Source organism: Ooceraea biroi, chromosome 3 (genome assembly GCF_003672135.1).
Source record: "Ooceraea biroi isolate clonal line C1 chromosome 3, Obir_v5.4, whole genome shotgun sequence".
Taxonomy (NCBI): domain Eukaryota; kingdom Metazoa; phylum Arthropoda; class Insecta; order Hymenoptera; family Formicidae; genus Ooceraea; species Ooceraea biroi.
Genome location: NC_039508.1, coordinates 6,379,335 through 6,400,491, shown reverse-complemented (window position 1 = coordinate 6,400,491; position 21,157 = coordinate 6,379,335). Strand labels below are relative to the sequence as shown.

Here is a 21,157-nt window from a genome sequence, read left to right as displayed (position 1 = left end):
TTGCGATCGCCCTACGAGACCGCAAGAAGTGGATCCTGCGCTTCAAGCCGAAGTGTGGTCAGCATCGAGGAAACTCGGTAATCCAGATAAGATGCAACCCGGTTTCTGGCAGCAAGCCTCGAAGAAGAGGCGATATCACGGCGAGGCCTTCTATGGTCTATCAGTTCGATATCACTCTCTTTGCCAATTTCGTGCTTTGGGATCAGTCCGAAAAGCGAATACATACATACATACACGAGACGCGGAATTGGAACAGATTTTTCCTCGGTGAAGGAGAAGCTTCCCTCTCGCCTGGCGCCAGCAGTTTTTCCATTTACGAGCAATTGGAAAGAAACTTTTCGCGAATCAAATTTCTTGAAATCAGAAAATAACAATAATATATTCATTATTTAAATTTCAAGCGATCGCTTTCTTGACGGGATTTAACGCGCCAATTATTTGCGCGATTTTAAGATAGAATTTAGTAATTTACCCGGATTTCCTAGATCATGCTTTGCATTTGTTTATACTCGCTCATCTGATAGCCAACGGGAAGATCACTCTCGCACCGTGAAGCGACGAGAGCTGGTCAGGGTCGCGCGAATCTGCTAACCCAGATAGGCAGATGCAGCCTCGTTTCTTCGTGGAGGTTGTCTTCGGCACAGCGTAGGATGTCGAACAAGAATTTCGTGTGCTGTGTATGCGACGTGTTTTTCTCTTGCACACGTTGCATCCCTTTCTCTCTTTCTCTCTCTCTTTCTCCTCTCTCTTCTTCTTCATTCTATCACATGTGCAACGCCGGCGCTTCTCTTTCTCTTGCTCTCTCCGTCGCGCCAGCAGCCACCCCTTTCGGGCCACCCTCGAAGGCCACCCACTACCCCGCACTGCCTGTCCGCGCACTCGGCCGGGGGTGGCGGTAAGTTCTCGCGCAGCCAGTGCCCGCGCGTCTCTCGCGATCGTCGGACCGCGCGTACGTAAAACGGGGAGGTTTTCGTCGACGTCGTCGCGTGGGTGTTCGCGCGCGGTTCCCGCAAGCCGGTTGAGGGAAGACTCGCGTGACCTAGTGCACCGGAAGTAAGCTCGACGCTCTTCCGCGAGTGAGGATCCGAGGATCTGTGGCGCGAGATGCTTGCGGTCGACGATCGACGGGTTCCGCGATCCTGAAATTATTCGGAGGGTGACGATGATCGACGAGTGTGAAACTTGAGAGTTCGCGGATCATGCAGTGTCCTCGATGATTGAGCAGGATTCCTTGAAATCTTGAAGTCTGCGCCGTCTGATTTTGGTCTGATCGTCCGGGCTTCGTGACGTTTTAAAAGCGCAAATATCGATCGCTCGGCGCACATCGTCGATCTGAACGGCGGACTGTCGTAGGAAGTTCTCTTCTGCTTCGCAAATCTGCTCCCACGTCTCTGGAGAATGTAATAATGCGAGTGCGTAGCAATGCAACTGATACCGCGTGATTTTTATCGGCAACGGCAGTGAGGAAGAAATGAACGCCGTTAAAATCCGGGAGAACGATAAGGTTCGATCGATCGAGTATGCAGGGTGGATCGAGATGACTCTATGAGAGTGCAGGGATAGCGGAACACGTCGGATATTAAAGGAGACGCGTCGGAATGTTGAGGGGGTCGTGGCGGTCCTGAACCGGTTCGAGCGGACGGGGGAAGCAGCTTGTCCTTCCGGCGTGAGGATCGCCGATGGCAATCATGTTGTATAGGACGAGTCTCGTGAGGTGCGTCGACACCCTTTAACGTCGCGTACACGAACGTGAGTGTTTGCCTCGCGTTATCAGATATCATATGGGGCGACAGCTGTCGACTATTGTACCGATCGGATGTGCTTGGAAAATGTATATGGCTGTTCCAAGAAACACCCTCAAAATGGATTTTATAATAACACGCAGGAATCTTTTGATTTTCATATTCATAGTCAAAATTAAGTTCAGTTTAGTCTTGTACAATATAACTTTTTCCGAAAGTAAATGAATAAATCGAAGTTGGCAGCTAATTTTAGTAAATGTACATAAAAATTATCTGTATATATAGACATCGACGTCAGCTTGATTTTCAATAATTACGAAAATACGAGAATACTATCAGGTTTTGTTTACGAAATTTGCGTTGGAATTTATGCTTTACTCTTAATTATGAAACAATTAAGTCAGTTCAGCCGTTCGTTATCTGTACATAAACATCAAAAAGCTCGATTCGTGATAATCACGAAAAATCGCATCATCATTAAAGCAGCATTTTCTATTAATGAGCAGCTTTCAAATCCATCGTTAAAAGTACTTTTTCTCTGTGTACGCCCATGATGTAAAGTATTGTGGTGCTGTGAAAAGAGCGAGTGTGGTGAAAAGTATTAATGCAGTATCAAAAACGCCAATCCCTGTTGCTGCTGTCTGTTTATTCTCGCTAACAAGCGTTTGAAAATTTCGAAATAGTCTGATAGAATATGGCATTTGTGAATAAATATGGTATTCAATACAGACTTTTTGAGGGTTTACGACCCGAATGTTTGCAGTCAAATTAAACAATCCCTACTGAATAGTCAATGATACTTTCAAAAAGATTTTTTTGCCATTGCGGCGATAATTCTTCGTTTCGGTTAATAAACTTTTACGTTAACAATCACATGCTTTTTCAACTTTTTAACTGTTTTATTATTTATTAAATAAGTCACAAAATGGAGAAAGATTAACAACTATTAAATGCATATTTTGGTTTATTTCTTCAAAAAATTGAAAAAGAACTTGAAACAAGTATGCAAAAATATAAAAATTCATTATATAAATTTATTTCTTTATTTCATTTTGCTCAACAATAAAATATCATTATGAATCAGAAAAGCACAATATAATTTTTTATGTAACAAAAAATAAATAATTGCATTCTTGAATAAATGCATCTAAATAAGCATATACAAATTTAATTCTCGTGACGTTTACGAATGGTTTGCTCGTTAATGGGATTGTTGATGATCCACGTGACGTCAGATAATAGACGTTGATGCTAGTCGTTAATCATAATCATTATCATAATAGCCTGGTGATATGATTAGGTGTGTTAACATTGTGCACGATTACTACACGATTCAACTTGAAACGCGGTGATATCCGCAAATTCCACACGGTTTTCGACCAAGTGACAATTAATGAACACGATAGCGTAACTACCCTCCATTTCAATCTTCTTTCTCACTTTCAATTTCCTTTCTCTTGTCACGCTGCAACATGGTACACAAAACTCGTTAAACTGAGTCTTTTCATCGTACTTAAGCGAATGAGCTGTACTTTTTATTTTTTATTTTAGCGTTTTAATAGTAAGCTATATCTATATTTAAAACTAACTATAGCTGTACCTATTGTTACTTTGAATTCTTTAGTGTTACGTTGTGCAATCCCGAGGTTGCTTTGATGTATATCTTTTACTAGCCGATATTTTTTACGATATTATTAAGTTTTAAAGCTGTTTCTGGCAAGATGGTTTTGTGCATTCAATTTCCCTTTTATTCGAAATAGCGAGTGTTTGCTTTATCTTTTAAAATTTTTTAAACGAGCAACCATTACATTTCAGCTTAAATATGTTAGTTTTACAATACCTTTTATCTTTCTTTCTTTTATCAATGTAGATATTTAAATGTAAATTTTACTTATTGGAGTACATTTAATAACATTTGCATGTATAATGTTTGCATATATTTATTCAAATGACTTTTCGGAAAGCTTTTATGTGAATTCGAAAACGTCCAAGTACACTTTATTTAAAATATAGCAATAATTATATATGTATATAAATTGACACACACACACACACACACACACACACACACACACACATTTACATGATAAGCTCCATTATTTTTTATTTTAATTAAAATATTAAGTTTCTAATGTAAATTTTTTTAATAGATTAATTTGTTTTTCTTGACCAGAATTTTCAAAAGGGACGTAAAACAATTTGTGAAGAAATTTTTAGTATTGAACGTTAGTATTCATATTTTTTGAAAAAATATAAATCGGCTGTATTTTTCTCGTAGTGACATGAAATTAACACAATCTTATTAAAAATTATTTTATTATTTTATTAAAAATTGATTTATTTATTGATAATTATATATACACAACGCTCGTAGATTAGTTATTTATAACAAAATTTACAATCTTACTATCTTGCATCTGTTATTTCATATCCATAATGTATTTGATTAATAACGATTTTCGATATTGATGTTATTAATAATGATTTTCGATTTGAAGAGAGAGTAGCACCTTTATAATTTTAATACAAATATTATCTATAGAATAAATCAATTCTGGATGTTTCGATATATTTAATAAAATATGATAGAATATGTTAATCTCAAGCAAGCAGCAAACGATACAGATTTAAAGTTAAGTTTTGAATGCATGAACCTTTTCAATTTATTTAAGTCAATATTTTAACGAATTTAATAAATAAAAAGTGCGTTTTCATATTATAATAAATATTAGATACATGTGCAATGTATGAACACGTATCACAATTACGAGCAATTAGTATAAAACACACACACACACACACACACACACACACACACACACACACACACACACTATATGTATAATATGTATGGGATTATATGTACTATATGTATGGGATTATATATAATATCCTAAATATATAATCGCAATTTTAAATGTTTTCTTTAGCGCATTTAATAAATTTAATAACCTCCCTAGTCCGATCGGTAATTATGATTCATATTTAATTAATGCTAATAGATTTCGTTAACTGTGAATTATACAAATGATATATATGAAACGTTCGCCTTTAAATTATGTACGTTGAATAATGTTGCAAAAGGTAAAGCAGGAGACACAATTCAATAAAATGAAATGCGTATCATAAACAATCTCGTACTTTTAATAAATATATCTCAACCGAAAAACAAATAATCCGAATATGTAAACCACTGCGGTCTGAAGCGTGTATTCAAGTCTGCATAATATGGAAACACCGTACGTTGTTTCCAGCGTGCATAAAAACGTATGCGAATAAATGTTCATAAAATATTTGTACATACAGTTTTATTCTCCACCGTATCAATATTATGTTCAATTTTTTTCAATTCTGTTTTGTTACTTACATTTTTTATCAAAGACCATAAGGAATACTTCACGTTTCTTACGAAATACATCAGAACAAAACTTTAATGCTAATAGATTTCTTTTAGTACAACTTCAATTATTCGTTGCTGCAAATTATTTTGCTTTAACTTGCCCGAGGGTCAAGTACGATAGAAACCAAACTTGTTTGCTTTCCCTTTATCAAATTCATGTATCAACAATCTCAGTCCTGACTGCATGTATTTTTAACAGTGATTTTTCAGTTTTTTTTTTTTTAAAAGGGTTATATTGTTACCTCGATCGTGCAGCTGTTTTTCTCAAGCGCGTACGTTTCCCATTCGCGAATAAGAGCTCCTCGAGGAGCGTCGTCAGGCTTCCACGTGAGTAAAGCGGATTTCGCATTTTACATGTAGAATGTAGCACATTAAATAGTGTAGCATGATACGAACGTCATTATAATAATGACATTCCCGGCTCTTTTTTTCATGGCCTTTTCTTTAAGTATCCTCGTATCTCTCCTACACTCAGATTCGTTAACGCTTCGTTTCAAGATAATCGAGACAAATGAGATGTGCTCGTCAAATATTTCCCTCCTTCCATCTCACAACATGATATTTCTGAGGCGTACATTGCTGGAAAGCAGCATTACGCGCTAGAAATTCATAATTTTTCGGTCTGTACTCGCCTCCGAGCGCTTCACGCAGTTGTTTCGTGTGGTATTTTTCCTCTTTCTGCTGTAATTTTATAAGTTTTTTTTTCATGACAGATATAAGGGATGTGTAAAATGCGCATCTTTTAATTAAAATGTCTAGCGTTATTTCAGGCTTTTGTTAAAGGCTAGATTGACGCTAAGTGTATCTCAAGATTCTTTTAATTTAACATTATTTATTAATTATACTATGCTTTATATAAGCGTCAATTTATTTTTTTTTGAGTTCTTAAATGTATTTTAATGTGATATTAAAATTAAAAATTATTCAAGCCCGAAAAAAATCTGATTTACTAGAGCTCAAAAGATGCGACTTGTGTTTTATGTCAGCCTTTGAATTAGATTTTATGATAACTATGGTCTTGTGCGTCATAAATTTAATTTCTTCGATCTTTTTCAATAAATCTGTACATCATCTCACGCGATGGCAAGATTATATTATCGGTCAATCATTTACCGTTTCTTCGTTAGAAAACTGTTAAATCTCGCTCATTCACGGCGCATCAACTTTCTTCCTGGATCTTCTGAAACGTGCAAGTTATGAAATTCTTGTTGACGCCACGGCGCGTTATTAATTGCGCCACTGTCCAGCGAGCATTTATTCGCGACGCGAGTATATCCGTTGACATGACATAGCTCGCGTTTTTCTCTCAGTTGCCGGCACCGCATCGATAATTTTTCGAAATTTATTGCGGTCGCACGCGATCATTCAAAACAAAAATGGAACCGGAAGGAAAGCGGAAGTTGGAGTCCACGGAAAAACATCGCGCGTCTTGAATAAACCCGTTAAACCCTGATTGGTGGCTCCTCGTTTCTTCTGTAACACCGTTGTGTCGATTTTACTACCGTTCCATTTACCACGCAACTTCTGGATGTCGCGTTTCGTATCGTACGGCATCAATCTCCTACGTCTCGTCTACTCCTCGCTTGCGTGACTGTTACGTAATAAAATTGATTTATTTAAACCCCTGCGGTGGAGTGCAACTCCAATGTACACCGTCAAAGCGCTTTAATAACAATGAGTTGCATTATTTATTAAACTGTTACCAAGTTTAATAAATAATTACAATTATTATGATAATATCATCGAAATTGTTCCAAATTGCGACGTTATTATTAAGAATTTCATAGCCTATTAGAATGTGTTCTATTAAAACTTGCTAATACTCCTGCAATATTACTATAGAAATTTTTAATTAGCAGCAAGACGTATTACATACGTTTACATCAAATACGTTTGAATAATTAAAGTTTTAAATATCTCTTTTAGTGAAAGACAAGCATACACGTTTCATGTTAATGAACAAGCTTAATCTCATTAAAATGCGCAAGAGGTGTGACTTCATCATCTCTTTCGTTGGCGTTCTTCACTCTCTCGAACGGAAACTGGAATCCCGCTATACTTATAACGAATGCCTAGAAGTGCATCTACCCGACTGCGCATTTAAAATGCAGTACATATAAAGACTCGTAAAGCTAGATGACCCGAAAAAAGAGAAAAAGGGATATAGCGCTCCTGTTTGAAACTATAGTTTCCGGTGCTGCTTTACGATCGAAGACGTGGTCCTTGCTACCAAAAGATTACCACGTTAATCTTTTTCCATCGTAAAAACTATAAGAGCGAACGTACTGCAAGTTTTATCGACGATAAAACGCACTCGGGAGTGTTACCGTTGCCGCAAAACGTACGACGCGTGATATCGTTCAACATGTCTCACCTTCGACATACGTTACGTGCGCTAAATCGTCATTACAAAAGCACCAATGCAAATAAGCGCACCCTCATGACGAATAGCCACATCGATATGCATTTTCGTGATCATTTCCGTGATGTCAAATAGCAAAACATTAATGATTTTTCTTAAATCCCATATCATTGCTTCTTTAACCAGTCTGTCTTACGAACATTGCCGTTTAATTGATTACGTCCATTATTATTTTCTTAGGTAGTAATTACGACTGAGAGCTCCCGCGAGTTCTACTGCTTCTTGCGCTTTAAAACACCACCGTCGCTCATAAAACGTCCCGCGTCACTTACATCTCGCCGTTACCCGCTTTTTATCGCGCAAGTTCCAGCATTGTAGGGTTCAAAAAAAAAAGAAAAATGCGCATAATTTCAAGATATATTTTCGTCGCGCGCATGATAAATTTTTACCCACCAGGCTATATCGTAACGACGGCCTGCCGGATAAGGGCGAAAGTTCGCCTCGTGCGGACACCACGGGCACCAGGGAAAGGAGAGCAAACGTCGTAAGAAGTCGCCGATGGGATGAAAAAAGGTGAAACGAAAGGAAAGCAGTTTCGGACACGGCGGACACACCTACGTAATGAAGCGGCGCGCTCAGGACGGCGCCGGGCTCGGCAAACAAACACGCAGCGAGAGGCAAAGTTACCCCCGGCTAAATTGGGTTAGCTCTGAAATCCGTTTACGCTAACTCTAATGGCGAAAGCGTGAGCCGCATGCGGCATCGACACCGAACTTTGACATCCGTCGTGAACCACCACGATGATTCGACGAGCGCGGCGTTCTTTCTGGCTTGGCATTTTCCTGGATCGTATATTTCTGGATCGATACTGAATTGTTCTCGGCTCACCTCTCGATCCGTTTGATCTCGAGATTGCACGTCATACAATCTGATGTAGTACTCTATGGACTGTCGCATACAGAAAGGATCTGGAGCATATCGTTATATTTTCATATATATAATATTTTATGGATGTATAATATGAAGATATTTTTTTCAATCCCAACGATAAAGTGGTGTCGATAATTGATTAAGCACAATCAATTAGCTCTCTCTTTGAACAATACGCCGCTAATTTGGACTCGCGTGATATCGAAATCTCGCGTTTACGTCATTCCGGCTCATTCGTTCTGATGATGTGACGATACGTTACATCATCTATCGGTAGATAATAACGTAATTGGATTTGCGATTGTGATTAATAACTAATGGCTATAAAGTTGCTTATACGCCAGTAGAAGCGCGTAAATATACTAATATACTAATATCATGGCAAAATACATAATAATCGATAATAAGATTAATATCAAAACACTCAGTAATATTAATAGTACAGTGCCAAGATCAATTAATTCATTATTTAAGCAACTAATTCCAGTGATATTAATAAATTACAGATTGTGGCAATGTACTAGATAATGTTACGATTATTGGTATATACCAATGGAAAAAATAATACAGTAATGTTAAGTAAGAACAGAACAAGAATTTTTGAAACCGCCGAGGAACTCGAACGAGCCAGCTATTTCGTGAAGAAAATTATGGCTGTTGCGTCTTGAGGATAGTCTGCAACATTCCACGTAGTTTGGCTCGTGAAATATCGTTGAGGTCGAGGGAATTCACTCGACGTGCCGTCCGCGCCGGGAAAGCTCGCCCTGATTCAACCACATTTTTCTACGTAACGCAGTTTTAAGTACGAACGCTATCTGTCGCGTTAGCGCGATCGAAGTTACTAGGGCAGGACTTTCGTACAACACAACAATGCGATGAGATGGAGTCTTCGTTCGCAAGCACATTATCGTGATAGGGCCAAATACCCCTGCGGAAAATCGCTTCGAAAATAAAGGGAGAGATTCTTTTTCTTTTCCTTTCTTTCCTCTCTCCCTTTCTGTTCTTTCTGTCTCCTTAGGTATCTCCGGTGGCGTAACGGAGGTCGTATCTACCGGGAGGGTTAAAGGCCGAATTCCTTTTTTTTCATCTCTCCCTCGGAAAATGCACCTTCGGGAACGGAGTCGCGGGCCCACGTGATTTCACTCTAGGGACCACAGCGTCACCTTTTCTCGCCTTTCCCCGAGGTCTAGAGCAGATAAAAGTAAACTGGACCCTAGTTCTAACAACAGTGACGTGCGGCTACGTTAAAAACTGTAGAAAAAGTGTCTTCCACCATCTTTTACACTGTGATGTATTTTCAACGTACAAGGAGATATTTCCGTGGTAACATTATCTTGGATAGCACATTTCTCTTCTTCGATGTTTGATTTGTTACTGTATTCGAAATAAAGTATACTTCTTTAGGCGCGACTTTATACTACATTAATTTAACAGTACTTTTTCCTTAGGTATGTTTTAAACATTATAAATGCATTTGTCTCTTGTGTTACAAAATATGAAACAGAGGAAAAATATAGTTATAAACAACGGATATTTAAATTAGCAAATTGTAATTTTCATCAAAAAGGAAAAAATGAACGAATATAGATGCAATCTGCATTCGTTTATTCTTTCCTTTTTGATGAAAATTACGATCGCACGTTTACTATAATACTTTCTCTACAAATGTTTCCATACAGAATCACGCTAGCCATTTGTGTAATTAATTTAGCAGCGAAAAGATGTGGTCCCCTATTCAACATGGGTTGCATTTTGCTGCTGCGTTTGGATACTGATTTTACGAGATTACTTTATTTTACTACATTATTTTTCCAGTAAATGTCCTCTTGATTAAAAAGACATTTCATTGAACAATATGAGTAATACTACGATGATCACACAAACATGCGAATGATGGCGCAATATAAAGAATATTACAGAAATTTTATTTATCTACATTGAAATTGGCGAAATACATATAGTATACGCATATTTGCAAAAGAGAATCTGCTGCGAAAATATACATTAATAAATAATTCTATTGAAATAATTTTAAATCAATATTAAACTTGTTTATTACAATCAATTCGTACTCATGTTTTCCTAACTTTTCATCTGTCGGAAGGAACATCCTTTCTTTATGATTTTTCACAAATCTTTATGCCTTCTATTTTGATATTACATTGTAAGTCTCTCTTCTATCTGTTTTCAGGTCGCGCTCGCACGGAAGATGATGGTCATCTAAGAACTTTCATCTATGTGCGACGAGTTTTCGAGGATGTGCAGTTCGGTGTCAAAGTGTTGGTGAGAACGGAGCAGCTTCGCGCATCTGATGATTTCCTATTCTGGCTTTTGTCGTACTTCGCTTTACGGAAAATCCGCACATACGATGCCATAGTCGCCCAAGTGCGGACTGATTTCACATTGGACACAATGGCACTGTTGTTCGCCATAATCGTTATTTCAATCGCCACTGCCATGTCGCTGCCACCGGTCATTAGAATCGGTGAGTCCGAGTAATATCGATCCAATTTGTTGCGTTCTAGTTTACTTACATGCGTGATATACTACTCCATCTCCGTCATCAAGTACGTCTTTCTTACTCTCGCGTAATTGAACTTAATGACTTAACTCGATTTATTTATTGAACGGACGATTACGTTTGTTGAAATATAATTCAAAGGAAGAAAGAAAAAAAGCGAAAGGCCCTACTGCAACGCTACTTTATGCAAGATCATTTTATTTATAAGTTACGAAACATGTTTTATCGTGGAATTGTACAGTTGCAGATGTCTGATTCGTCAAAGCCACGTATAGATTCCCGTGCTTGAAAAGCTAAAAAAATATTTTTACAGGTCAAGTTGCGTAACATGCGTTGTATTCGCTACCACCGCCACCGGTATTTTCCTGTGACTTATGGCTTTCACGTGCACGTCGCCGATCACAGAGTGCCAGTGCGCAAATGCCACGGCATGTTCCATGCGTAGACTGCCAATTAGTTCAGTCATCTACATGGAATTGCTCAATTTCCTATACTCGTCCGCAAAAAGATTTTCGCGGCGATTATCCAGCCGGTAGGCATTTATTTTATATATCTTCGACCCGTGAACTTTACGTATACGCAATAACAAAGTTGTGAAATTCTGCGCGAAGATACAAGAACAAGAACTTATTTTTAAAAATTTATAAAAACAGATTATATTTTTACAAAATATGTTATTTATATTGCATTTACGCGCAATATTTGTTCGATTAAACGATTGCATGCGAAAAATACTTGCCACATTCTTCCGGAATTATCCTGCAAATATAATTTCGCGATCTCGCATCAAATCGTCTCACGATGTAGCACGATGTAATAATTCTCTGATGCTAACGAATTTACTACGATACCAGTCAGTCTTATCCTCGATCCTCTCGACGCATATATCGATCCTATAACTTTTTTCTCAAACTTGCGCAAAAGTTTCCATCGGTCTCGTGATTATAGCTTCACCGTGCGGCAGGTAGGCGCATCGCGCAATGGTTTGGAATTACAGACTACGTGCCCTTCTCTCGCTAAGAACTAGTGGATCGAATTTTCGCCGATGCTCATCGCGCGGCTTCGAGACTTCATCAGGAGCATGGGTTCATTAGTATTCTGGGCGGTTTGTGCGTGGGTGTGGAGCAGACGTATCCGTGCGTGCCCAGTATTCGTGCATCGGATGCTGGACTTCGACGTGGTTTCGAACGTGGTGTATCGTACCGCGAGCACATGCGTGCATGCACGTATGCACGCACGCAGGCATGTACATACATTCACGATGCGAGGCATTGAGCCTCGAGGCTGCTACCGGCCAAGTCTGACGGCAGGGAAGTTTTTCGTCGATCTAATTGGTTGAATTTCTGTGGCGCAACCGCCTCGGGGGAAACTTGTCCGCAATTTCCTATGGTGTCGGTGAGAATGAAGAGAAGGCGATAAGACGAGCACGGATTCGGTCAGAGAAGGAGCGAGAGGCGCGCGCTCGTCCGCGTGATATAAGACGAATGGGGGACCGAAAGAAAGCGAGGCGGTCCCCATGGAACGAGGACCCTCCGGCGTTTGGAACCACGTCTCCAGGACCACGAGGAAAATACCGACGGATATTATGTATTCGCTCTCCTGCTATTATAATCTCTTTCGCATTTAGAAACGTAATTGAAATATCTATCACCGCGTCGGGAAACTTCACACGTGTAAAGCGACGAAGCATGGATGTGTCTGGCAACGCCATGATTCAGTTAAGTCGAAAGTATTAACATGTATCAAGAAAAAGATGAGTTCTTTCATTTTTCCTTCGACACGTATATCGATCAAAAACGTTTTTGGACTATAATGACATGTGAAGTCACGAACGCGCATATAGTACGCGAAAACTCATATAAATTTTCCGAACAATGGACGCAATGTGGATGCAAGTAGGGGTCGTTGTGCGGGACGAAATACTCACCACACCACACTGCTGCGTTTTTCAGTGATGTGGAAGCAGACTGGATTTCAAGGTGATTAATTTCCTTCCTGTTGGCGTTTCTCGCGTTTTCCTACCGATGTCTAAAGCTGAAGTCTCAGCGCGAGATCGCAAGCTGAATGAAATGAGATGGACGAGTTTCTTATTCCTTAAGATTCTTATCGGACTCAAACTGAGAGATTCTCGATATCGTGTAGATATTGAAGACTGGAAGGAACGGGATAAGATGATACTCTCACAACTATTTTGTTGCTTTTATCTTGAAACCGTTATGACAGAAATAAATGAACGATATTGATTGCATTTGACGCGCAACTAAGCGGTTACTCCATTGTATATTTGTTGAAATATCGTTTGTTCTGAAATCCTGAATTGCATCAAAAATTCTTAAATAATAATATTATATAATAAATTTAATTAAATAATACTATTTAAATAATAATATATATGACTAAAGCAGAAAAATAACGAGAAATATAAATTACTAGCATCCCCTGTCACGCGGGCTTCGCCCGCGATATTATGTGTAGAATTACATAAAAACACATTTTACCCCTTCTCACCCGTTAGGGGTGGAATTTCGGAAAACCCACCCTTAGTGAGCACCTACGTAATAGTAGGAATATACCCTTAAAATTTCAAGTCGATAGATGCAGTAGTTTGGGCTGCACGTTGATGAGTCAGTGAGTGGTATTTGGCTTTTATATATATATATATATATATATATATATATATATATATATAGAAGATTATAAGACATAAACATATAATTATTCTACTTGTCTATTATCTCTTGAATTATTGAATATTCCATAGTTTTTATATTTTTTACAAGTTGCTGCATGAAACAAATCTAGTTTTTAAAATAATATTGGAAAACATATATTTAATTAATTGTCAATTTGGAAATTAGGATTGAATATTTGAAAAAGAGTATGAAAAATAATATAAAAAAATATACGATATTATTAACACATATATGTCCAACAAGTTAACGACTATTCACCATGTAGAATATATTGAAATTACATATCGATTTATACAGTACCCAAAAGTTGTAGGCCATTACACTCGAACATGGATACCGTTAAAATTTTTCCCTGCAACATATATATATACATATATATATACACATAATCTTTTTTTTAATTTATATTTTTTATTCTAAATTGAGAAACAATTTTGAACATGACTTCATCAAGATTACATCTTCGAGCATTTTCTAGTTTTTGGTATTTTCCAAATTTCACTGAAATTTCGCTTGGCCTCACATGAACTTTACACGATAATTTCATGTTATTCTCGTGCGAGCGCTGCAAACCATCAATAATCCGTTCGGAAAACACATTTGTACGAGCCAAGGGAAAGAGATCGGTTATCATGTCGCAAAAATAAAACCTGTTGAAAATTATCGCGACCGATCGATACGCATTACATTTCGAAGCTTGTATGTGCGTGCGTGCTAGCTTCCTCCTGCCACTTCCGTGGCTACCACGTGTGTCGTATCCTATCAAAATGCAAGTCACCTAATGCCACACTAAGAACCGTCGTCAATAGCAGACGCGGCCATAAATTTTATTACTCGTACAGCTGCATATCCGCGCGCATACGGTTCTCCGATATGCCTACGATCGTTACGGGGAATGTCGCGCACGGGGGTTTGTCGGGATCGGAACGATATGGGGAATTCTGGTTGCACGCTACGCCAACGTTATGTGCAGTAAATAAAGGGATATACGAATGCGCGCGTGTACAGCAAAAGGGTCACCATCCCACGACACTGACCAATACGATCACACGGTTGTAATATCCGCATTTCCGCAAAGAGTTGTCCGCGATTTTATGGACAGCGTGGGATGTACACCCCCACGAATCGCGCGGATTAACGTAATTCCCGATGCATCGGCTGGCGAGCGAGATGGTGAGGAAAGGGGAAGGTTACGGGAATACGGATGCTCGACCAAGGTCTTCAGCAAACACCACGGGAAACAATGGCACGGTAGACGTATCATTCCCATATCGTTATATATAACAATAGGCGTAAACGCACTGTGATAAATCAGCATGTGTAAAAATAACAATTAAAAATAACTTGCTCGTCCCTTGTTAAAACAAAAGTTAACAGTTTCCGACAAGTATGTTAATCGATTATATTAAATCTCGTAATGCAGTCGAAGAATCCATGTTGCTGATCGTAGATGTAACTCTTTATTTTATGTTGCTCTTTTTTACAGTCGTACATCCGTCGTCACGGAATTTATAAAAGTTGTATGACGAATTTTAAACTTCACAACGCCGTAATACTGTCGTAGGTACGATAAACCGCTCCTGCGCTAAATATAAACCGTTTACAACGCGAGAGAGAAACGCTATGAAATTCCAAGTGCTCCCCCCCTCGGAATAAGAGGCGAGTTTTACAGAATAACACGGGGAAAACGCGCGGTTGCAATTCCATGTTTCTTTTTATCCCAGCCATTGTTATCCAAGACATGTACAAAGCGTGCATTTCCCAAATGCAGGTTCATGAATCGCGCCGCGAATTGCGCTGCGCTCTCGCACGCGCTGTTCCACACCGTGACAAATCGCCGTTACGCTCGTGCAGGAAAATTATCGATGCAGTCACTTGGCGGTACATCGCACTTTGGAAGTATTACCATCTTCGCTCAGCACGCCGAAAATTTTTAAATCCATAGGAGCCATGCGGCAGCATGTGCTACAAGTTTGCGGCGGCAGGAGAAAATTCCTCTGTCGCCGGTACGAACGAGCTTAATAAACTTCCCGAAAACCTCCAGCGGAGCGAATCGAGGTAAATCGCCATCGCCGTCGTTGACAGCATCAAAGATTTATAAGTTGCTCGCGCGCGGGCAAGAATTATAATGTGTTTGTAAGTTTGCACTCGGATATAGCTGATGCTCGTCGTTGCTCGCTCGTGCGGATTCTGACAATTACTACGTGGGCGTATTGAAAATATTCAATTCCGTGTCACGTTCGTCGTGCGGAAACAATGCGGAAAGAGATTTCATAATTAAATCGGTTTCACGGAGACCTAGTTCGTTTGCGAGGAATCCTGAACTTGACGCATGCAAAAACGGTGAGAAGCAGTAATATTAATTTAATGCTTTTTCCTATATCCATATTCAAACACGTAACTGCGTATCATTGAAAATTCAGAGCTCGAGCTGAAAGTCTGTCGCAGAGAATTTACAGGAATTGCATATCACGTCACGTAAACGTTAAAATGTGAAAAGATAATAGCGTACGTAAGAGTGTAGCTGTTACCTCCTTCTTTTACCAAAATGCACGGCTTCTTTGGAAATTTCTTTTAAGCGGAATAAATTACTTCGTGCACAGTGCACACAACATTGTTGTAATGCTTATCACATGCAATTATAACGGTCCACGAAAAAAATCGGTGTGAAGCAATAGAGTAATTTTCGCGCGCGTATTCTATGCTAAAGGCGACCAACGACTCGTGCCGATGAAGTCATCGAGCTTCTGTGAACAGGTCGATAAGGCATCCTTATCTGCAGCCAGCACCAGGTTCTTCCATTAAAGCTCGGCGAAAATTACTTGAAGCGACTCTACTTGATCCTATCGCTTGGCTAAGTAGTTTCCATAAAGAACCGGAATTCTCGCGCGTTCGTCCTGCGCGTTTCGATGCTTTTTCCTTCGATTTTCCTCGTTTCTAGTTCTTGGACGAGCGCTCGGAAATAATCGAACTTAGGAATCTACGGAGTGGTAACTGGTGAATCCTCGCGTCTGAACTGCTACGGACGTAACTACTTCCGGTTAGGGCACGGCTCGCGAATGACCACGCTCGATTTCGCGTTCTTACGGAGTCCAGAGGAACAATCGGCCTGAGATTCGCGGGATCATCGGGCAAGTTTTAATCGAGCGTATTTTTTGTTTCTTTGAAATCTCCGTGTCGTCTGATTCCATTGAATGAAAGCGTTTACAGTTTTTCAATTTGCATCTTGAATCCTCGCACTACGTATATAATACGCACCTCGTTATACATTGACAGGAAGATAAAAGCTCAGTTTGCAGAAAATGCCGATTAATGTCACGAGCGCAGATGAAACAATATTACTTAATAAGCGTGAAATGAAATAACGGCGAAACACGATTTATCGCGCTAATACGCTACACTCTATGACAAGGTACATTTCGAGTTAATCCGCGTTATGAAGCGATGATAAGATCGCGCTATAATACCGCTTGCTCTCTCGTTCGCATTGCGAAATCCGCCACGTACGCATTTCCACAGCTGAAAACCATTTGCAGTATCACTTTTCTGCGGCGTACGTACTCATTCTGGAACAGGATTGAACGAAGCATACAAAAAGCGTCAAAATTTAATTAATTTTCTTTCATTTCTCTTACAAAAAATTCAAGATTGAAGCTATTAAATTCCTAATTTTCAAAAAGAGAAGTAAAGAGAAGTAAGAGACATTTATGAGTAAATTCCATCAAAGATATCTTGTGTTCTTCCAAGGCTTATTTATGTCATGTTCTTTCGCATCATTATAATGAATAATATAAAGACTTGATTAAATGATTCCACTTCCATTAATACTAAATTTACCATAAATTTGCTTTCGATATTTCGGGCTTCCGATGTCGTGTAACGAGTTTTTTAACTACACTCCATTTTCCGGCGTACACGCGACCGTCACATTCAATTTCCCCGGAGTACAGTAGCATTCCGTGCAGCGACTATGCCTCGGCGCGAAAACGTGAAACCAATAATTTCATCGCATTTAATTCTCTTCCCGTTTGCGAGTTACCTTCGAACCGTGATATCAGGCTAATCGGCATCGGTGCAAATGCAACGTAAAAAAAAAGAAAATGAATAGATGCAACTAACGTGACTGCAAGTAGCGAGAAGGAAAATAAGAAGTGTCAAAAAAGCGCGCTACCAAGGTAAAGATTCGATTAATCGAATATACTTTGTATTAATATTAATGATAAAAGATCAAATATTTTAAGCGTCGATTGGCGTTATTATGTATGTAATAATAAAAGGCATACGTGCTCTTTATACATTTATAGATTCCTTTGACCAGTTTACAGTCGATACATATGGAACATGTATGAAAGAAATACGTGACAAGTGTATATAAGTATTTATATAGATATTTTAAAGCAAATATTTCTTCTCGATTTCGTTCACAGGCAGAAATATTCTTGCGAAAACTTCCTGCCGATGTAGCGAAGCAGTCTCGATTTTTCAAGGTAACTTCCTCTCCTTCCCGTTTCTCATCATCTCACCATCAAGCAAAAGATTTGGTCTCTTAAGCGACATAGAAAGTGTGAAATATACAAAGATTACACAGAGATACTATTATATAGGTGATGTCGAAATTTCCGTGTTTCAGGCAATACATATACGCATAATTACCGAGGAAATCGTCACAAAATTCAATTACACACCCGAGCAGATCGTCACAGAATTCGACATCGAAAATTCTTCCTAAACGTTCTCGGGAAGTTTATGCCCTCGAAAAAACGTCTATTTTTTCGGAGACACCGAGAAATATTAAGCAGATTGTTACTGCACTTACGCGAATAGAGTCTTTACGAACTATGTCGCTTTCAAAGATTTTTGGTTTGCATTGTTGTTCCTTGTGACAGCTCGATTTTTTCATTCGACTTTCAAACTTCTTGCCTAAATTTCCGCAACAATAAGATTCTTGCGATTCCGCTCGTAGCGTGAAACTACAAAAAACAAATAACTCACCACATGGCGCGAAATCATGCAGCACGTGCACATGCAACTGAAATGTGAAATGTCGGTGTGCACGCGCGAATAGTGCTCTTCTTGACGACCGTGACTGCAATTTCTTGCAACGAGTAAAAGTGGAGGTCGTACTTGAGGCGCGATCGTAAGACGTTGCTCGCAAAACGTCTACCGGTCGTTACGACGCTTACGTAAAACACCACCGCGTGCTCCCGCGCCGCATCCCCCGTTTTATTCACGTATTTATCATGGCTGCGAGATGAGCTGCGATAAGGGCTGATGTGACGGAGAGGACGATAAACGAGGGCAGCAAGCAAGAGTCGAGAGTTTTCGCGGTCGTTTCGCGGCTATCTTCTGCCGCGATGCGTTCTGCGATCATTCACTTTATGCCACCTTTGGACTTCTTGCGATACGATTACCTCTCCAAGACTTTTAGCAGCCTTATTTACTAAGAAGAGTTGTTTCATGTGGTGTTTGTTATGTGCGTTCGTTATGTGCACATTTTCTCGGCTGGAATGTAACAGAATTGAGGACTTTATAAGTCCACTGATTCAAATGTGTACATCAAACGATTGACAGAAAGCTCGAAGCTTATAATTATTACTGAAGCTTATAATTAGTACTGAAATATTTAAAGGATCAGAATCTGGTTATTTTTATTATATGAAATGGTTATTTTTATTATATTGTTATATTTTTTATTATTATAAATGGGTTTCATTACTCCTGGAAATTCTAGCTATACTCGGTAATTTCTTTACTTGTTCTTTTTACATCCGCTACATGGCATATCCATTACAAGGATTGCAAAAGCTTTTTTAACGTACTAACAGAGCGCTTTTGAATATGTAGACATTTGAATAAAATTTAATATTATATCATGATACGTTAAAATCTAGTATTTAACCATACTTTTCCACAGAAATTTAAAGAACGATGAACATTCTCTAGAGATAAAGCAGACATTTTTATAAATTTTTTTCAATGCTTTCCTTCGATACTGTGAGATAATAAAAAAAAACTTTCATTATAAGAGCAACATTTTCACTTACAATAAAAAAGAGAGTACAAATTTCGAATTATTATATTCTATAAAAAGAACATAACAGCATTGTTGGAAAATTTAAGAAGAAACAACAAAGCATAATACTTCATATTTATATTTACCACAACGCAAGTGCCGTTATTTATGGACTGATGAAGAGATGTAAAATATCGATTAATAAGGAATTCCATTTACGTGACGCTCACACGACATCACACGTCTGCAGATTGCGATCAAGCGGAAAGCGTTCGCATACAAAGAGAATGTGAAATGAGGGTTGGATGCAACGATATCCGAGCGATCTATAACAATCATTAGTGAGAATAAGGATTACTGATAATTCGGTCGAGATAAAACAGAATTATGAGCTAGAATTGCAAAGCTGAAAAGAAATTCATCAAGTAACTCAAATCATTCCACGAACTTATCATTTTTCCAAGTCTATAATTATTTCACGATACAAAACGGAAATCTCTCATTTGAATCCAAGTATACGCGAGGCGTAGAACGAGGAACGCGCGACCGATGCATCTTGAGCAATATTTACAAATGGCAAAAGAAATAAAGTTCTTTTTTAATGCATGCATAATTAAATATCCTGGCGGAGCGATGCGATGCATAATTCAGATTTCGACCCAGAATACCAGTAATCGAACACGCGACTATTTTTCATGCAGATACAATGTCTTCTTGTAGCACGGTTGCTTGTCGGTGTTGTCGACAGTTTGTCATCGAGTCTCGGGGCGAAACTCACGTTTTGCTTTCCCTCGGTCCAACGCACGCATGGGCATACGTAGGCGCTAAATGCGGAAAAAGGTGAAAGAGTCGGCGCATGAAGGCGCAAAACGCTGAGTTGTGCTCGTAGCAATATTGGAATGTCTGGTGGATAGGTATCGGCACACCGGGCCTTGATCCATATCTTGCTGCACGCGCTTGATTGCATCGCACCGTCGCCTGTAACGGGCGAGGTCCGCGCCAAGCCGATACACACTCAGGGCCGCAATCTAAGCATAAACGAGCAGACGTTCTACACTTTCGTCGCGGTAACGAAATCTTATTAGATGTTCTGTGCGACAGCATGAAAATTTATACATTGCTCCTAAACACGTTTAAGAGAAAGTTTAATTTAATCTATAATTGTAATTTGTAATAATTGTAATTCAATTAATAATTGTGTTAATAATTGTACCGATCATGCTGACTGAATTACTCACTATAATGTGTTTATATAATAGTTTCCACATATAGCTTTAATAAATGAAAATGCTTCAATTAAATTAAATTGTTTTACAGATGCACTTTATCCTCTTCTACTATTATTAAATCAGTCTCTCTTGTACATATAAGTAATTGTTGTGTAAGTGTTATAATATTATTCGTATTTTAGAATTAAGTACATGTCAGTCATCTGTGACAGTTGGTTATTATAGTAGTAAATGCATTAACGGTACAGATTACGCGATTGTTTCAAT

General features: G+C 38.8%; 1 protein-coding gene across 6 annotated transcripts in view; it reads left to right on the top strand.

The window, feature by feature from the left end:
* Window positions 1-913: 913 nt before the first annotated feature.
* LOC105275420 (glutamate receptor ionotropic, kainate 2) overlaps window positions 914-21,157 on the top strand; it is a 133,508-nt gene continuing 113,264 nt past the window's right edge. For 5 of the 6 annotated variants that reach the window (XM_026968085.1, XM_011332228.2, XM_011332236.3 and 2 more), the window contains exons 1-2: window positions 914-1,749; window positions 10,626-10,919. In XM_026968085.1, the coding sequence (XP_026823886.1) occupies window positions 10,847-10,919 (73 nt within the window). In that variant the 5' untranslated portion in view covers window positions 914-1,749; window positions 10,626-10,846. The remainder of the gene's footprint in view (window positions 1,750-10,625; window positions 10,920-21,157) is intronic. The other variant, XM_011332229.2, reaches the window with a different exon arrangement.